Source organism: Malurus melanocephalus, unplaced genomic scaffold, assembly GCF_030028575.1.
Source record: "Malurus melanocephalus ecotype Western Australia unplaced genomic scaffold, MMel_1.1 scaffold_352, whole genome shotgun sequence".
NCBI lineage: Eukaryota > Metazoa > Chordata > Aves > Passeriformes > Maluridae > Malurus > Malurus melanocephalus.
Window position 1 is genome coordinate 79,351 of NW_026623584.1, and position 16,542 is coordinate 95,892.

At 35.2% G+C, this 16,542-nt stretch overlaps 1 protein-coding gene across 12 annotated transcripts in view; it reads left to right on the top strand.

Annotated features, from left to right (window-relative positions):
- Nucleotides 1-16,542, top strand: part of NEK1 (NIMA related kinase 1) — a 41,509-nt gene that overhangs the window by 16,395 nt on the left and 8,572 nt on the right. For 9 of the 12 annotated variants that reach the window (XM_057378273.1, XM_057378267.1, XM_057378274.1 and 6 more), the window contains 14 exons: nucleotides 1,253-1,431; nucleotides 4,908-5,010; nucleotides 7,923-8,006; nucleotides 8,502-8,585; nucleotides 9,091-9,168; nucleotides 10,200-10,295; nucleotides 10,791-10,964; nucleotides 11,356-11,421; nucleotides 11,507-11,738; nucleotides 12,839-12,991; nucleotides 13,643-13,828; nucleotides 14,394-14,514; nucleotides 14,713-14,792; nucleotides 15,733-15,950. In XM_057378273.1, coding sequence (XP_057234256.1) covers nucleotides 1,253-1,431; nucleotides 4,908-5,010; nucleotides 7,923-8,006; nucleotides 8,502-8,585; nucleotides 9,091-9,168; nucleotides 10,200-10,295; nucleotides 10,791-10,964; nucleotides 11,356-11,421; nucleotides 11,507-11,738; nucleotides 12,839-12,991; nucleotides 13,643-13,828; nucleotides 14,394-14,514; nucleotides 14,713-14,792; nucleotides 15,733-15,950 — 1,854 coding nt within the window. Of the gene's footprint in view, nucleotides 1-1,252; nucleotides 1,432-1,513; nucleotides 1,646-4,907; nucleotides 5,011-7,922; nucleotides 8,007-8,501; nucleotides 8,586-9,090; nucleotides 9,169-10,199; nucleotides 10,296-10,790; nucleotides 10,965-11,355; nucleotides 11,422-11,506; nucleotides 11,739-12,838; nucleotides 12,992-13,642; nucleotides 13,829-14,393; nucleotides 14,515-14,712; nucleotides 14,793-15,732; nucleotides 15,951-16,542 lie in introns of all 12 variants that reach the window. The other 3 variants (XM_057378275.1, XM_057378278.1, XM_057378279.1) reach the window with 2 other exon arrangements.

Below are 16,542 nucleotides of genomic sequence, written 5' to 3' on the forward strand. Positions count from 1 at the left end.
CTGTTTTCAAGACTGTTCAAAGGACCTGCTTCATATAATTTGCCTAGAGACTGATCATAGTATTTCTTTAGATTTTGGAAACTGAACTCTAATAATGATAGATGGAACCTTGAATAATATCCAAAGTAAGACTTTTCCTTCTATTTGTAGAAGCTATGGTCTTGTATAGTTATTTTTATTCAGACCAACAGCATAACTGCGTATTTATTTGAATGCCTGGATAAATCTTTGATTTAATACTGTCATCTGGTTTATGGAGCGCCATTGATGGACATTGAACAACTGAAGCTCAGAATGTGAGATAAATTCMATTATCAAATATAGTCTCTTCAAGAACCTCTAAATAGGCAGTCTTAAATAGGCAATCTGTCTCATCTGCACTCACATGTTGGAAATTATTTTAAATATTTCACACCACTCTGGAAGGAAGATTGACACTGTTTTTAAATCAAATTCTGTAGATTTGCTGCCATAGGCTATTTGACTGCTTCTCCCAAGCGTAAAGGGAACATTTTTATGCATGTGCTGACAACCTTAACCTTGTTTTGCCAGTTTCACACTTTCTGCATCCATCCTTGGCTACTACTGTACACACCTGCTTGAAACATTATCTTCTTCATTGTTTTCACATGAAAATTCTGCAGTAATTCTAATGCTTTGAGAATGACAGGGATAATTAGCATAAACGAGTAGCATGTGGTAGGTATTCCCCAATCTGAGCTTATAGTATAGACACATCTCAATTCYAGTGATGGAAATCAAGTTATAGGTTGGTGGCAAAGGAAAAAATCTGCACTTAGTGCCATTCAACAAACTTAAAGCTGTGCTCACATGTTTCCAGCTTAATGAAAAAACAGATATCTGTCTACAAGTCACTTGTTAGTACTTCAGCTGGGATTGTATCACTTTTTTTGCTGAAAATGATTTTTGCCATGTAATGTTATCTATCTCTGTTTACACTTGAATGGAGTTGTTATCAATGACTTACAAAATGTGTGACAGATGGCTCATGTATAGCTAGACTATTTATAGAGGAATCTAAATTGCTGTTTTATTCTGCACTGCTACAGAAAAAAAATCTGTATCTATCTTGTAGTTCATTAAAATAGCTTCATGCCAGGGATAAAGCTAGGAACAATTTAGAATTGTTGCAGAATATGTTACTGTTACTGCTCTGCTGAAGATGTGAAAATTGGATGGGCCTATTAAAACCAATATTTGAGATTTCCACCTTACCCCTTTTGGTTTCCAGGCACCCTATTATGTCGGTGGAGGTGGTGCTGGTCCTTTTCCTGTGTCTTCCAGAGGACGCTATGAACACTATCAYGCTATTTTCGACCAAATGCAGCAGCGGAAAGGAAATGTTAGACTAGCTGAAGAGAGGGAAGCCAAATTGAGGGCGAAACTACAAGACCAAGGAGATGTTGAAAGGTATGGCTACCTCCCATTAGAAGTTATATGTGTTCTTCTTTAGATGAAAGTAGTGAAAGTTACTGTACATATTTATCTACAGAGGAATTCCACCTGGAACACGTCCAGGAGTTCCTAAGGGGCCTGCAGGTCATCACCATTTACCTGATGTTGGTGCAGTTAGGAAAAAAGTGAAAAGATTGAAGGAGGTGTCTAAACAAGCCAGTGCAAACAGGTTGGACTGTGATAATCCATGAATCTGTCCCTACATATTAGATTTTTGTTCTGTGTCCAGTTTCATTTAGTAGTTGGGCATGTTTCAAAATCACTTCTATCCATTGGTATTGTGCTGTCTGTCTGTGTGTTAGTCCCTCACAGAGCACAATTCTTTTAGACCCAATGGAGACCTTGGCTTCTCCAATAATGGAAAAAATTGTTTACTATGAGAATGTACCTAAAGCAGATTTCAGACAAAATTCTTGGGTTCATGTGTTTGCAGATAACAACATAAGCCTCCTTTTTTGCTTTGTTCATTGTTCTATGTTTTGTGTTACCTCCCATCATCTTATTTTTCCTGCCTTCTCTGCACCTAAGTGTTTGACGCTGTAGTACTGGAAAGTGTCTAGAATGATCCCAGAATTGTTAGTTCCTGTTTATTGGTCAGTGGAAAACTTCTAGGAGCTTTTTTCATTGATAAATGAATGCCAGGTATTATAATGGTGTACAACTTCTAAGTCGGTATTCAAACAGTGAATTAGAAAATCTAATTCTAACTACTGTAAACAATATTTTTACATATAAAAGGATTGTAAACAAGTACTGATTTTTAAAATATTTTCACTCTTTCAAATAGCTTCTTCAAAACTTCTTTGCTCTCCTTCAGATCTGGCAATATTGCTCAAAGAACTGTGTTCACAGATGTGACTAGTGAATGGAAAAATATCATTTTTCTGGAAGCTGAGTACTGTGAGCATTACTGACTTCCTAGAGGGACAAATTTTCTCTCTCATTATTTAAACTTCTGCATAGCCAATATTCTGTTCCATGGAGGAAGAAATAAATGGAGTTAATGTGAGGAAAAGGAAGTGGCCAAAAAATCCATTTGTCCTTTTAAACTAAATTAATTCAATTTTATGTTCTTAATAAAATTACGTACTTCCAATTATAGATTTTTTTTTCTAAAATCTGCAGCAATAACATATCATGCTTAACACAGGTATTACTATACTGAAAGCTATGAGGTGTGTTTTATATTCTTTATAGTAAGCTAAACTGTTCTGAGATAATTAAAATTCTTCCTGGTACAACCCAGTATTGGAAGGTATGTATTGCCAACTCTATTTTAATGTATTTCATTCTCTATTTATTCTCAGTACTTTACACAAAGGGTACAATCCCCAAATCTTGCCTGGATTAGGAAACAGTTTGACTTGTACATAAGAAAGTATTACATGATACTTGTCTACGCCTGGATAAACTGTTTTAAATATATTAAAATTGAGAAAAACTATAGCAGAGTCCTGCAAATCATAAATAACATGGAGATCGGGGAAAAAAAACCAATTCAGTATTTCTCAAATACATGAATTCGGAAGCATTCAATGAAAACACTGTCCAGAAGTTTCAAAATAGGTAGAGATTGGGTTTTTTTCTGTTTATAGACTGGATTACTCTTAGCCTTAAATTGAGGTGCTGTTTCTTAGCATCTTAAATGTGTTAAAAGTTCGTATTTTTTCTAGAAGCAATTTTATTGTCATAGCTAATGTAGCAGTATTTCTGTCTTGTACTTTATTCCTTCAGCTGGAGGAATAAGTGTTCCTTAAGAAAAGAAAATAAGTGTTCATGATGTTTTGCTCAATGAAACAATTTAAATAACAAGAACTTTTCTAAAGATAGTCAATTTAGAGCATATATTGAAGAAGTTGAGAAATTTTCGACTTGAAGTATTTCTGATTGTACTACCACTAATGTAAAGCTAAATACATTCAGCATCAATAATCTTTAAAAAAAAACACTTTCATAAAATGTTCATAAAGTGTTGAAAAAAGATGTTCCTGCGAATTTGGTTGGAGACAAATAGAGCTGTCTTGGTTTGAGATTTTTTTTGCAAGCACCCCTCCCCCAACACTGTAAGGTTCATGACGTGTGACAAATTTCAGTTGTATGACAGGGGTTTGCATAAATTTCACTATCCACCAAATAAGCTCATATGTAATTAAAAAATAGAGTAAAAAATTTGTAGTGAGTCAAATATGTGTATACAAAGATTAGCAAGTGTTTTTCTTTACCAGTAACACCTGTGTGGATTACCTTGCCTTTTCTGAGCAGCTACAGTGTTTGTTTTATTGTATCAAAGTGGTTTTATCTCTGTCTTCCTTTTAATGAATTGTAGCATATGGAAAAATTTTCATTTCCTTGTTGCTTGAGGGGGCGGAGGGGAAAAGAAATAAAATGCAAGGATTTTAATTCGCAAGATAATTATTTATTAATTACTAGAGCTTTCTGTATTGCAAAATGATTCTTCCTTTAACTGCCTCAGCCTAGTGGATTATTGCTATTAGCATCTTCAAATTTCTTCCTGACTGTTGCCAAACCCCAAGTGTTCCTCAGTTAAAGGAGACTCAGGGAACCTTGGAAAGAYCTCATCATTCTACCACTTGTAGAATATCTTACACCATTTCTCAGTGTTTTGGAGTTTTTTTTGATCCAAAAATTCTCTGAGTCTACTTGTAACTAATTTGTCAGAAACTGGTTCCTCTATGGTCTCATGAATGTACTCGTAGAGTTGAAGGATGCTCAGTCTTGGTAAGCTAAATGTAACCTTCTTGTCTACCCAAGCAGACCCCTGGTCTGGGGTGAGACTTAGCAAAAAACAATCATTTTGTTATGGCTAATTCTAGGCTAGGAAAATTCCTTCACACAGACCCTTTGAAAATGAACAAAAAACTCCCCCAAAATTCCCTAAAAGGAACACTCTGAGAATAGTAGCCCTGCACTAATTACTGAAGTGGTAGAAGCTCTTACTGCAAATGTAGGACAGTCTTGAAAAGCTGTCACAGTATTGACCTTACTGATTGGCTCATGTGATGAGTTCTTGCTCATCTCTGAAGGGAAATCTTGAAGGAGYCTTGTTTTGCACAAATTATAACAGTAATGATACAAGCTGAGACACTTTCAGAATCAGTCGTACCAAGATTGTGTTTTGACATTCATTTTTGTTTTGATGACAAGGATCTGGAGGGACAACAATACAATGTTTTGGATTTTTTTTTTTAAATAGTTCATCTCACTTAGCCTATTTTCCTCCATTTTGTCTAAGTCTGACTTATATTTTGGCTGGTGAAAGGCATTTTTTGAAGATGCCTTACTCATATAAAGTGATTTTTTTTCCCATGTGTTCTAGTTAGAATAAGTGTGGGGGGGAGAATAGTGGGGGTGGTGGTGTTTAGAGTGTCATATTTCAGCGACTTTCATCTTGCTCTGTTGAAATTATTCAGGCAAAAAGGATGGATAGCTGCAGACAGAGCAAAGCAAGTTGAAGAATTCTGGCAACGAAAGAGAGAAGCCATGGAAAACAAAGCTCGAGCTCAGGGACACATGGTATGAAATGTGGTTTTCCTCTATATATTTCTGTTTCAGCATGCTTTATTAGTCTTTGTAGTAGCATCTTAAGTGAAATGCTGACTAAATATTTTCCTGAAGTATTAATAAAAAGAGAAAGAATGGGAGGTAAGTTTTCTGTATTTTTTGCTAATTTTAATAAAATGTAATATAATCGTGTAGTACAGTTCTTATTACTTTAAACTTATTAGCAAAGGCAATTATCTTTGTTTTCTTGGGTTTAACTTGGTATTGTGAATTTTAGAACATTCATTTTTGTCTGTTTATACTTTGGAGTCTTGGTTAAAATTAATCATTTTGCTATACAGTAGCTTGAACCTAAAAGGAACTTTGATAAAGCTAATAGAGCTAATAATCTGTGTGTTCCAGGAAAACATGTTCTGCTTATTGAAAAGATACTATAAAGTCATCCATATTTGTCAGTGTTGACATTTATAAAGCCTTTACTCTTTAGAAATTAAGTAGAAGATATTGTCATAAAATGATCTTTATGCTTATGGTTCTAACTTYAATATTCCTTTGTTTAAAACATATGTTGGAAATGGCTATGTGTTTTGATAACATGGAGAGTTGTACTTTTTGAGTGCTTGTCTGCACTCAAAATTCGTATGTAGTTGAGTGACAGTATCTTTGTCAGCTGCTGAAATTAAACTGACTCCTGAAGTAGCAGTGAGATGAGACCAACTGCAGATTTATAGAAGCATGTCCTGATTTACACCTCATAATCAGATTATGATTTACAGCCAGGTCTTCATGTCAGGGATTATTTAATTTACAATAAGCCATTTTTGGGTACTTTGATTCACTRCTTTGATGGTGAAGTATCCTTAGATTAGTATATCTATTTTAAAATATGAGTCTTCCTCTATAAAGCTTTAGTTCCGTTTTATAAAAGCTTTGAGACCAGTAAATAGTTTTGAGAAAAATGAGCCATTCTTGTTAAGACTGCCTCTTCATGAACAAGAACATGCTTCCTGCCAACCTACTACCAACTAGTACCTGCTTCCACTTTGTTCTTGACTTCATTGGCATTGACATAAATGTATGAGATCAGTTAAATCGAGATGCCCAACTATTCAGTTAATGTTTCTCAGTTTTCTCTAACATGTTCAATGAGCCTAAGTATTTTATTCTTATATGGCTCCTGTAATTAAACAGGGAGGTTACTGAACAGTTAGTTTTTTAACTTCCTGATGTTTAAGATTATAACTTGAAGCCAGGATACTGGTTTTGCCATTCAAAATGGAAATTATCAGCAGCTTCCTTCTCTTTGTGCAGGTCTATTATTTGACTAGCTGGCACTTGTTCCCATATAGGAATGGGACTGTTTGGACAGTGCTGATCTGAAGGGAGAAATCATCAGCTAATAGTCAGCCTTTTGTCCAATGACTGGCACTAATTTACCCAGCTTCTGCTAAATATAATTGCTGTCAATTTTAATTTTCAACTGACAGTCTAAAGTTTGACTCAGTAGCTGAGCTGATGATACTTTCAGACATCTGTTTTCTAAGACAGCTGCTGACCTAATTTGCTACTTCATTGTAGCTGCATGGCATTGCAAAACATGAATCCTGGTCTTTGAAAAGTTTAATGTAGGCAGATGAGTAAAATTAACAATCTAAAGAAAAAAAAATCAGTTCTCAGAAATCTTGCTTTCAATTTCTTTCTTAAGAGCAGTTATATAAATTGCTGTCAGTGATAAAAATACCGAAAATAACTTGAATGCTAGAACAAAGAGCGATGAAGTTCCTTCAGTAGTGCCAGTAAGCTTTTGTAGAGCTCAGGAACATGCATTAAAATGTTAAAAATAAAAACAAATACTTTCTGAAAAGGTGAATGTGGAAGAAATCCTTTCCATTTTGTATGGCTTATAAATGCTCAAGCTGAAGCCAGTATTCATGGAGTCCTCATGAATGTATAGAATCTACTCTTCCACAAAATGGTTCCTTTAATTTGTTCTCTGATCTCCTGACCACTAAACCACAGCAGTGCAATAATGTGCAATTTCCTTGAACTATTTATTTTACTAAATCTGAGAGCTTATTTAACCAGACTATTTGGATTCAGTCAATAATTTAGCTGGAGTATTTACTTACTGATGGTTCTCTACACACAAGCTTGAGAAAGCTAAAGCCCCTGATATTTTACAAGACAGAAGGTCTATCACATGTGTGCTTACTGTCTTTGTTGTAGTTTGCACTAACAAATCAAGGAATCTTTAACCTGTTTGGCAAATGTTTATAATATATCATTAATAAAATAAATCTAGTCCTTTTTATTTTAATCCAAGCAGAAAACATGGAGTTATATTATTCTTGTACTGTTTTGTACAGAACTTTCATAAAGTTTGAGATCCTTTTGGTGACAGCTCACAGAATACATCACATGAATCAAGTCTATGCAGAACATGTGTGTTAGACATTCAACACAGCTTGCTAGATGTAATGCATGTATTTAAGTGATTTATTAGATTTTTGAGTCATCATTGTTAAAAAAGCTTAATCTCAGAACATAAAAATATCCCACTTTTTATTTTAGGCGTGACTCAGGCAGTGGCAGAAATCTCAACCCTGTGCCACCATTTTTGTATAATCCAGATGTAGAAAACTCAAGCCCATTACAATTTAGGTTTTCTAACATAGCATGAGAAGATCAGAATTGAAGGGAGAAGGCGAATATATTCTTAGAGCTCTTAACTCTCTCTTTGACTCAGAATTTTTAGTTACTGCTGTCATACRTTCCATGTGAATGAAAAGGGCTTATCAGTTAACTTTGGAACATCTGCAGGTCTTTGATGGATTTGGTTTGTTATAAGTGGACAGTTATTGGATAAAGCAGATAATTTTACTGCCCTAGCCACCTTAAATTTGATACCATTAAATGGCAAACAGGGTACACTGCAAAACATGGCAGATACCTATGGAGGCAGGCCCATTTCTTCAAGAGGAAGGAAATCCAGAAACAAGGAGGAAGAGGTATGCTTGCCGCATGTTTGCCACTTTGCTTGTCACAGAAATTGCACTATTTTGACCTTGACTGTGCTCAGTTTCCCTGCATGGTTCCATCTGTGTAATAAAATTAAAGGACTTTCTAGATTTCTAGGAAATAACTTATTGTATAAAGTACTGAATTTTGGCTGTGTTGTATTGTTCTGTTTTTTTAATAATAAGAATTATAGTTGTCAACATCATTCTGTCTCAGAGAATTTCTTGAATTTGATACATATAGATATCACTATGACATAAGCCTATTGTGATAAATACAACCTTTTCTAGCTTTCAGTAATGTAAAATGTAGTTATTATTAATACTGGGAAATGTACTTTCCAATTTTTCTGAAGGTTAGTAGATGCTAGGATGGTGATAAGAGTAGTGTTGGGGGGATTTACCCATCTTATTTTTTTGTGGAATCTGATATATTTTAAGTTAACCATATATAGAGCTGAAACTTGTTTAATTTCTTTGCATTAGGAATATTTGGCAAGATTGAGACAGATCCGGCTACAAAACTTTAATGAACGTCAACAGATTAGAGCAAAACTTCGTGGAGATAAGGTTGGCTCAAAAAAAAAAAAATTGTGGAAGTTGATTGTGGGGTTATTCGTTTGCTCCTGGTGGAAGACTTTTATTCTAGGCAGCCTTTACRTAGAGACCTGTATTTTACACAGCACATATGGTGGAAAAACCTGGGATTCTAGAGCATCAAACCTTTCTTATACATCTTGCCTGCAGAACATRCAGCAGTGATGAGGGGTGGCAGGTGAGATCCAGCATTGTTAGGCCACTTTCCTTGAGACAAGAGGTACATTACTTTTTTCCTGACTTACCAAAGCTTCACATCTTTTAAAACCAACCCTTCCTGCAAACCCAAACTTATAAACAAAACCCCCACCAATCATAGGGATTAAGTTCTGTCCAAGTAGACATTGGATTTAAGCAAAGAGTCAATTAGTGAAAATGACCCATGTTAGTCATACAGGCAAKTAAAATAGGCATTCATGTCACTCACCTTTTAAATACATGAGCTGATCATAATTTTCTGAGGACTCTTACTTTGCAGAATGAAGCTGCCAGTTCTGATGGACAGGACTCCAGTGAGGAAGCAGAACTGAAACGTAAAAAGATAGAAACACAGAAGGTAAGCAWGAAGAGGGAGGAGATGGAAGTTGCTGTTGTCAAATTTGTTTGACATCTCATGAATTTTCTTACATTTCATTTTTCTATCAATAGTTTGTTCAAGTATCCACTACAAGATGGGGGGGTGGGGTTTAAGTTTATTGAGGAAACAGTTCTGTTCAACTGTTTTATGTTGGTAATTTTAAAGCATGCTAAGATATAGTGTAGTCTGTCCTTACAAATCCAGGATTTTCGCTATCCCAGCCTTTGAGATTTATCTCAAGGGTAGCTTTAGTCCTAAAGGCCATTTGGTATAACTAAAATRGCATTTTGAGACTGAAAGGGTAAGGAAGATGTACCTTAGACAACAGCTTTATTTTAAAGGACAAAGGAAGGCAAAACTCTTTGCATGGGCCRACATAGGCTACATGTGGATTGGAATGTGAGCTATTTAACCCTCTCAAGAATTACATTCAAARCAGATGCATTTCTCAGAAATCCAATGTCTGATTAGAACTTTATTCCATGTGTTGATTTTATATCAATAACTCTTTCTACAATACTAKATATAGTAAGTATTGCTCTTATCTATGATTTTTTTCCTCCATCATCTGCAAAGCACTGTGTAAAAACAAGCTAACCTTATGCCTGACTTRAAAACTAGAGGTGAAACAGCAAGTGAAGCTTTTTGTGCTTAAGTTAGTTGGCAAAATTTAAACTGAGTATTTAATATTTTGTTTTCAATACATTTGGCTTCAAAGCTAATTTTAAGTAGAAATTGTAATTCTACATTACTCTGTTTAAGATTACTGTGTGCACTAAAAATACCATCATTCAATCAAGAACTGTAATTAAATTTTGAGGAGTTGCCTTTAATAGAAGATCAGTTATTATATTTGTGTGGTGATTTTGTGAGTGGAGTCCTCCTTTCACAGTTTATACAGCAGTGAGAGAAAGGGAGATGAATAATCCAAGAATATCCTTCTTAAAATGTTCCCGGAAATATATTGCTGCTGATTTTAAGTTGGTCTTTTTTTTGCCTGTTTACTGTAGGCCCAAGCAAATGCTCGTGCTGCAGTTCTGAAGGAACAGTTGGAGCGAAAGAGAAAGGAAGCATACGAAAGAGAGAAAAGAGCCTGGGAAGAGCATGTAAGAAAATAAATCTGTTACATGCAGTCAAAGTATATAGAGCCATATCTTTGTGTAACTAAAATTCTATACTGTGATTTTTCAAGATGAAAGAAGTAGTTCTGAAACTGAAGAGAGTATCTTGTGTCAGTCCCAATTCCCTAATTGGAGCCTAATCTTAGGTATGCTTGCAGGAAGGCTTCAGAACATCAAACCTAAGAATCATTAGGATCACCCCAACTATTTTATTAATAGTCTGTTAATGACCAAAATGTATTTTACCTTCTTTTAATTTTGTGTTCTATGGAACAAGTACAACTAGTAATATTATGACTAGGAAAAACAGGATGTGAAGTTGACAAAGTAATGTGCAGTGGGCAGTTGTCTTTTGTATGAATATGTGGCATTATTGTCGTTTTGTAAGGATTACATGAGCCTAATTGATAATACTGTGTTTAATGTGCAAAGCCTTGAAGTTAAGTTTTGGTTTAAATTCTTTTAATTGAACCTATACAGCTGATTGCAAAAGGGGTAAAGAATCCTRATGTGCCTTTTCACGTGGAAGCTACAGAACATAGCTTTATGAATGGACTACAAGAGCCTGGAGCAGCTCTTCCTAAGCCACAATTTCCAGTGAAGCCTGGTGTACCTGTCATCTCCATGACTTCTGCTTTGAAGGAAGTGGGTGTGGTAGGTACTTTTGGTAAGAGGGTAAAAATGAATGGAAATAAATAGTGATTGGAAAGAGAATGTTGCTTCTAATTACAGAAGCATGGGAATTTGGTGTCTTTCTACAGAGGTCATATCTGRCTTTATCTCTACGATTTTTATGCTCTGAAATCTCACTTGTCTGTTTAAATTGAATGATTCATTTGCTCATCACTTTCAGATAGTGAATGGGTGAAAGGTGGAAATTTTGTCTTTGAAAAGCCCACTAAAACCRGAGTAATCAAGCATTGTTTCTGTCTACCTGCAGTTGTCAATGGAAACATTTTAGGCTATTAAATCTATTACTATTCTCAAGACAATTTTTTTCTGACATCTTCTTCTACTTTGTATTTCATGCCTCTTGGACTTAAAGGATGAACACATAACTGCTGTCCAGGAATGTGAGGAGGAAGTAAAAAAGCCAGATTTTGCAACACAAGTATGTCAAATTATATACAATTTCATTCAGGAATCCTTTTAAGAAAGGCACTATTTTAAGTGACATATGTTGGTCCTTATTTCAGAATAAGCGAGAAATACTGAGAAGATTAAATCAAAATCTTAAAGCTCAAGGAGATGAGAAAGGAAAAAAGGAATGTAAAAATACCTCTGAATTAGCTGGGACTGAAGATGGTAAGGAACAGCAAGGCAACCAGCCACTTCTGGGAGATCGCAAAAAATGGGAAGCTGGTGCATCTGAGTTGGTCGTTCCTCTAGCTCAGTTATCGATGGAAGATTCTCTCTCTGGAACAGAGTGTAAGTACTTTTTTTTTTTTGTCACCATGATATTAGTAAATTAGTCTGCCATGTGCAGTGTTTGTTTTTGTAAAGCAAGTATTCTTTATTATTATCATCCTGTTATCAATTACATGTTACCTGCTTCTAAAAAGCAGGTGGTTATGTATTCCCTTAAAATAGAATAGGACACAGCTGAGTAGTTAAATGGCCTGCATGAGATTCAATAGATAATTTTATAATTTCAACAACAGCTACTTAATTAAATGCATGGTTACTTTCTTTGTAAGTGTCTTTTAAATAAGCACTAATTTAACACAAAGAATAAAACGCATTTAAAATATATGAAAGTTTCTTATTTAACTTGAAAGTCCTGTTATGTTACCAGTAAAACAAAACAGATGAGGTTTTTTTCTCAATTGATGTCTGTTACTTCTACTAAGCCTTTATAAACTATTTCCTTTCTTAAATCAAGACTGTCTTTTCAAATTTTCTGTTTGCCTTCTCTTRTGTTTTGGTTGGAAGTCCTTTTTCCTGGTTTCAGTGTGTCTTACTCRTCTGTTTCACATTGTAGAAATAAATAATCATTGAGAATGTGACAGACTTGATTCTTTGCATAGTAGTTCTATAGGGCTAGAATTTTAGAAGATCAAGAAACTTTTTTCTCTGTTTTTTCTTTGTCATTTTATATCCTATTTTCCTTGGAGGGAGAAATAACAAATAAGTGTCAAAGGATAGCAAGATGAGACTTTCTAGTTTGCCATTTCAGGTAAAGTTCAAGACCATACCATGCCAGTGTTAATCGTTTCTCAGACGGTTTTMTTTTGGATTACCTGAATTTCTGAAAAGAGCTACTGCTGCCATTAAGTTGTGTATGTCAACTGGTATTGAATAACTGCTGATATTGATTGGAGTTGGCAGAAGAAAAACTCTAGATGAGCACAGTCTTTAGGCTGTCTCACTTGGGGTGAGGTGACATGGGTTCTGGCTTTGTGGCATTTGTAGTTTTTAGTTTTGTGGAGGTTGGTTGTTTGATTGTTTACCATATATTTACTATCTAGAAAGTGAATAAAAATTTCTACTTTCTAAAGTTTTTTATATTTGCATTTGTGTCACAACAGGTCAAACTCTGGGGGAAGTCATTAAGTTAGATATTGGTGAACCTCACAGGAAAGTCTGGGGCAAAAGCCCTACTGATTCAGTTCTGAGGATCCTCGGAGAAGCAGAGCTTCAGCTGCCAACTGACATACTTGAGGAACAAAATGAAATAAATGGTAAGTACAGCGGGTAGTTATCTGCACTGCAAGTGTAGCGACAGTTATCTACTGAGAAAAATTTTGAAGTAATAGATGCATATTCTTATATTCTCTCTTACTTTCTACTTCTGAGTATTGCCTCAGTAATGAGTGTAAGCACAAGCTGATACTGGAGGACACCAAAATATGTCAAACTCAGTGAAGTGGTAAGAAATTAACCAGGATGTGCTTAAAGGGAAGGATCTTCATTTTGCTGAAAAGTCTCAGATTTTGCCTTTTAATAGAAACAATCCTTTATTTTTTAAAGGACATTATTGTCTGAATATTGTATTAGGTTCATCTTATAACCTTGTTGTCAACATGTGACTTACCATATCAGTCAATTTTTTTTTCTGGTCAACTCCTGCCCTTCGTTCTTCCTAAGGACAAAAGAACTTACATTTATTCCAAATATAAACTTGTACTAATGATAGCATAACATACAAAATTCAAATTTTAATATTTCTAGCTTTCTTCTTTATAATAGTTATACTAAAAGTACGCAAACTTTTTTTTTCAGTTTTCATTTAAACAAACAAAAATTCTCAACTTTCTTTAATAGCCACATTGTAGTTTATTTTTCCAAGTGTGGCAAAGTACTGTTTAAATAATAAAATCCTTTTCTGTTAGGTACTGCAGAACTTCTTGGAGGCGATCATCAGTCTTCATCAGAGGAGAAGAAAAAGAAGGCTTTTTCTCCTGTTGAATCTCAGTCTTCAATACCAGTTGGTGTTACAAAGTCTGTCATGAGTGTACCAGAAGAATCTCCAAAAACTGGACTCACCCTGGTACAGAGTACACCTGTTATGCTGGATGGTAAGTAATTTTATCAGTATTTCTAATTACAATCTGTTTATTGAATACAATAAGGGAAGTAATGATCCTATATCTTCCCGTAAGTAATGTGCAGTTTTTTATTAACACATTTTAGGTAGGACCAGAAGCTTTCAGTGCTTGTGTTGTAAATTGATTTGGGTAAATTTCCAGAAACATTTCTTTGTTTGCTTATGGAAAACTTCAGAGTACAGGTAGAATTCTAAAGTGCTCCAAAATTTTTGTTAATTTGGTGGGTTTTTGGTTTGTTTCTCACCATCAGTTGTGCTGGAATCTTTTCCACTATATGATACCAGCACCCTTTTGATCTCTGGGAGCATGTTACTGAGGTTTTTAGAAAACAGTTAATTGGAGCTTTAAGATACTCTTTTGGTCTCAGAAAATAAAAAAAAATCAGCTCTGGGATTACAAAACTTCTGTTGTTTCTGCAAAATGCAGAAAATTATTAAAGCTGAAGGATTTAAGTGTAATGTTAATGTGTTTACTCACCCATCTTTTTGCTTGGTTGGGATTMATTTTTAATAAGGTAAATTACTAATAATTTTAGAGCCTGATGATTTGGAAGCAGAAGTGTTGGAAGAAATGGAAGATAAAATACACAAAAGTCAAAAGAATAAGGAGATTCCTAGCACTGTTAATGAAGTGTGGGTAAAAGAGAAAGAGGATATGTAAGTACTCTCTTTTGACCTCTCTCTCCAGTTCAAACAACTGAGCTTTAACTGAATTTTATTTGGACACGGCAGTTAGAATGTTACCAAGCTAAATGTTCATTGCTGCTGTGTTAGTTTTACTGCACTTGATTACTTCAGTAGACTAGTGACCATTATTTACATGGTGTTTTCCCTTGTTGTGATGTGTTATAATAGGGCACAAGATGACAGAATGAATGAGGCAGCTTTGGAGAAAGAGGCACTCGACGAGGTGCAACCACAACAGGAAGCTCCAGGTCAGTGCAAGTCTCATGTTTGTGGCTGGCAGTGTGGGATGCTTGAGCCATCCCTTCTCACTTCATTAACCCCAGAAGAGCAAGTTTTTGTTTTCATTTTCTTCAGTTCTTACTTCTAAAAAAGGAAATTTCTGTTGGATTTGGAAGATAAATTGTGGGTATTATGTTTGCCACTTTGGAAGAGAACATGTTATCACAAAGCTACACTGTGTGTAGATGAACAGGACAGTGGCCCATATGGATACTTAAAAGTGAATGTCAATTTTTTGAATTTTACAGCTTTTTCAAATTACTATTTTAGATGTTGTGAAATCTTATTAATCTAAGTAATCTGTGATTATTTACTTAGTGGATGTATTGCTTTGTTTATACACAAATACATATATATATTTATATCACAAATTAGTATTGAGCTGTGGCTCAATCTTTTTTATCTTTATTGCATGGAAGAATTGCTTGTTCTTGGAGGTCTGGGAAGTAACTTCAGAAAATACATGTGCAATACTGTCAAGTATCATTGGTGATACTCTTGTGTCTTATTATGGGGGGGTTAAGAAAACTGGGTGGCTTTTTTCATCCTGTTTAGGCAAATTGTATTGAGATACCTTCGAAGAAATCTCCTATAAGGTAATAAGCAACAGGTGAAAATGGATGACATAATATCAGGCATGGGCTGGATAACAAGAAAATAGATGGCTTGAGAAAATGACAGACTGTAGCTGAGGGTTGTATATTCTGAAAAAGCTAAAATGGGAAAATTTCACATATAATTGTATTTACTAAAATAATMAAAAATATTTTAGTACTTTAAAGTGTTATGTGCTTTTCCATCTAATTGTACAACAGAAATTATTTCATTTTATTCACATTACCTCTTTCTCAAGTGTTTTGGGGTTTTAATCTAGTTAGAATTGTTACAGACTTTCTTTTATCACATCAGAAACTTGTTCCAGTGACTCTCAGCAAGCTGAACCCTTATTCCAGCGGGTAATGCAGCCCGCAGCTGTACCAGCAGCCTCACCAGTTCTGTCAGCTCAGTCTTCACAAGAAGAGTCTTTTATACCTCGTTCACGTTCCATACCACCAGCAAAAAATAAAGGCAAAAGTTCATTGTTGATTGGACTTTCTACAGGACTTTTTGATGCAAACGACCCAAAGGCAAGTTTAAAAAACCTAAAAAGGAATACTTTTTTTTTTTTTTCCTGTAGTGTCATTCTTACTTTCTTATTGCAGTGAAATTAGGCTGGAACAGATGGCACAACTCTTTCAGCAGGTGTTTGTGTTTGTCTAGCCATGTAGTTCAACTCCAGGCTCATGGTATCAAGCAAGCTTCATGCAGCAGTGAAAGTCTCTGGTTTCACCATTCAGCATTCTGTGTTCYGGGTATTTGTGGAGGAATTCCACCACTTCTGTGAGACGTAATAACTGAGAGAGTTAATGGAGGCATTATTGACTTGCCCTGTCTGCTTTCTCCCTTTTGTGCAGTTTTTTAGAATTGTCACTACCTTGCCATCGTGAATATAATCACTGAAGAGGGCAGCAAAGATATCTTATAATTTCTGGCAACCAAGTAATTTTTTCCTGTGGGATTTACTAGCACAGGTTCTGGCTGTGAGGTAGGAAGCCTGAAGGACAATGAATGGAAGTAACTGCTTTCTTGAAGACATTTCCTGACCAGCTACATAGGGTTGAGTTGCAGCTCACACTCTGAAATGAGCATAGGATGGTGGAATGTGGTTTTGATATGGGT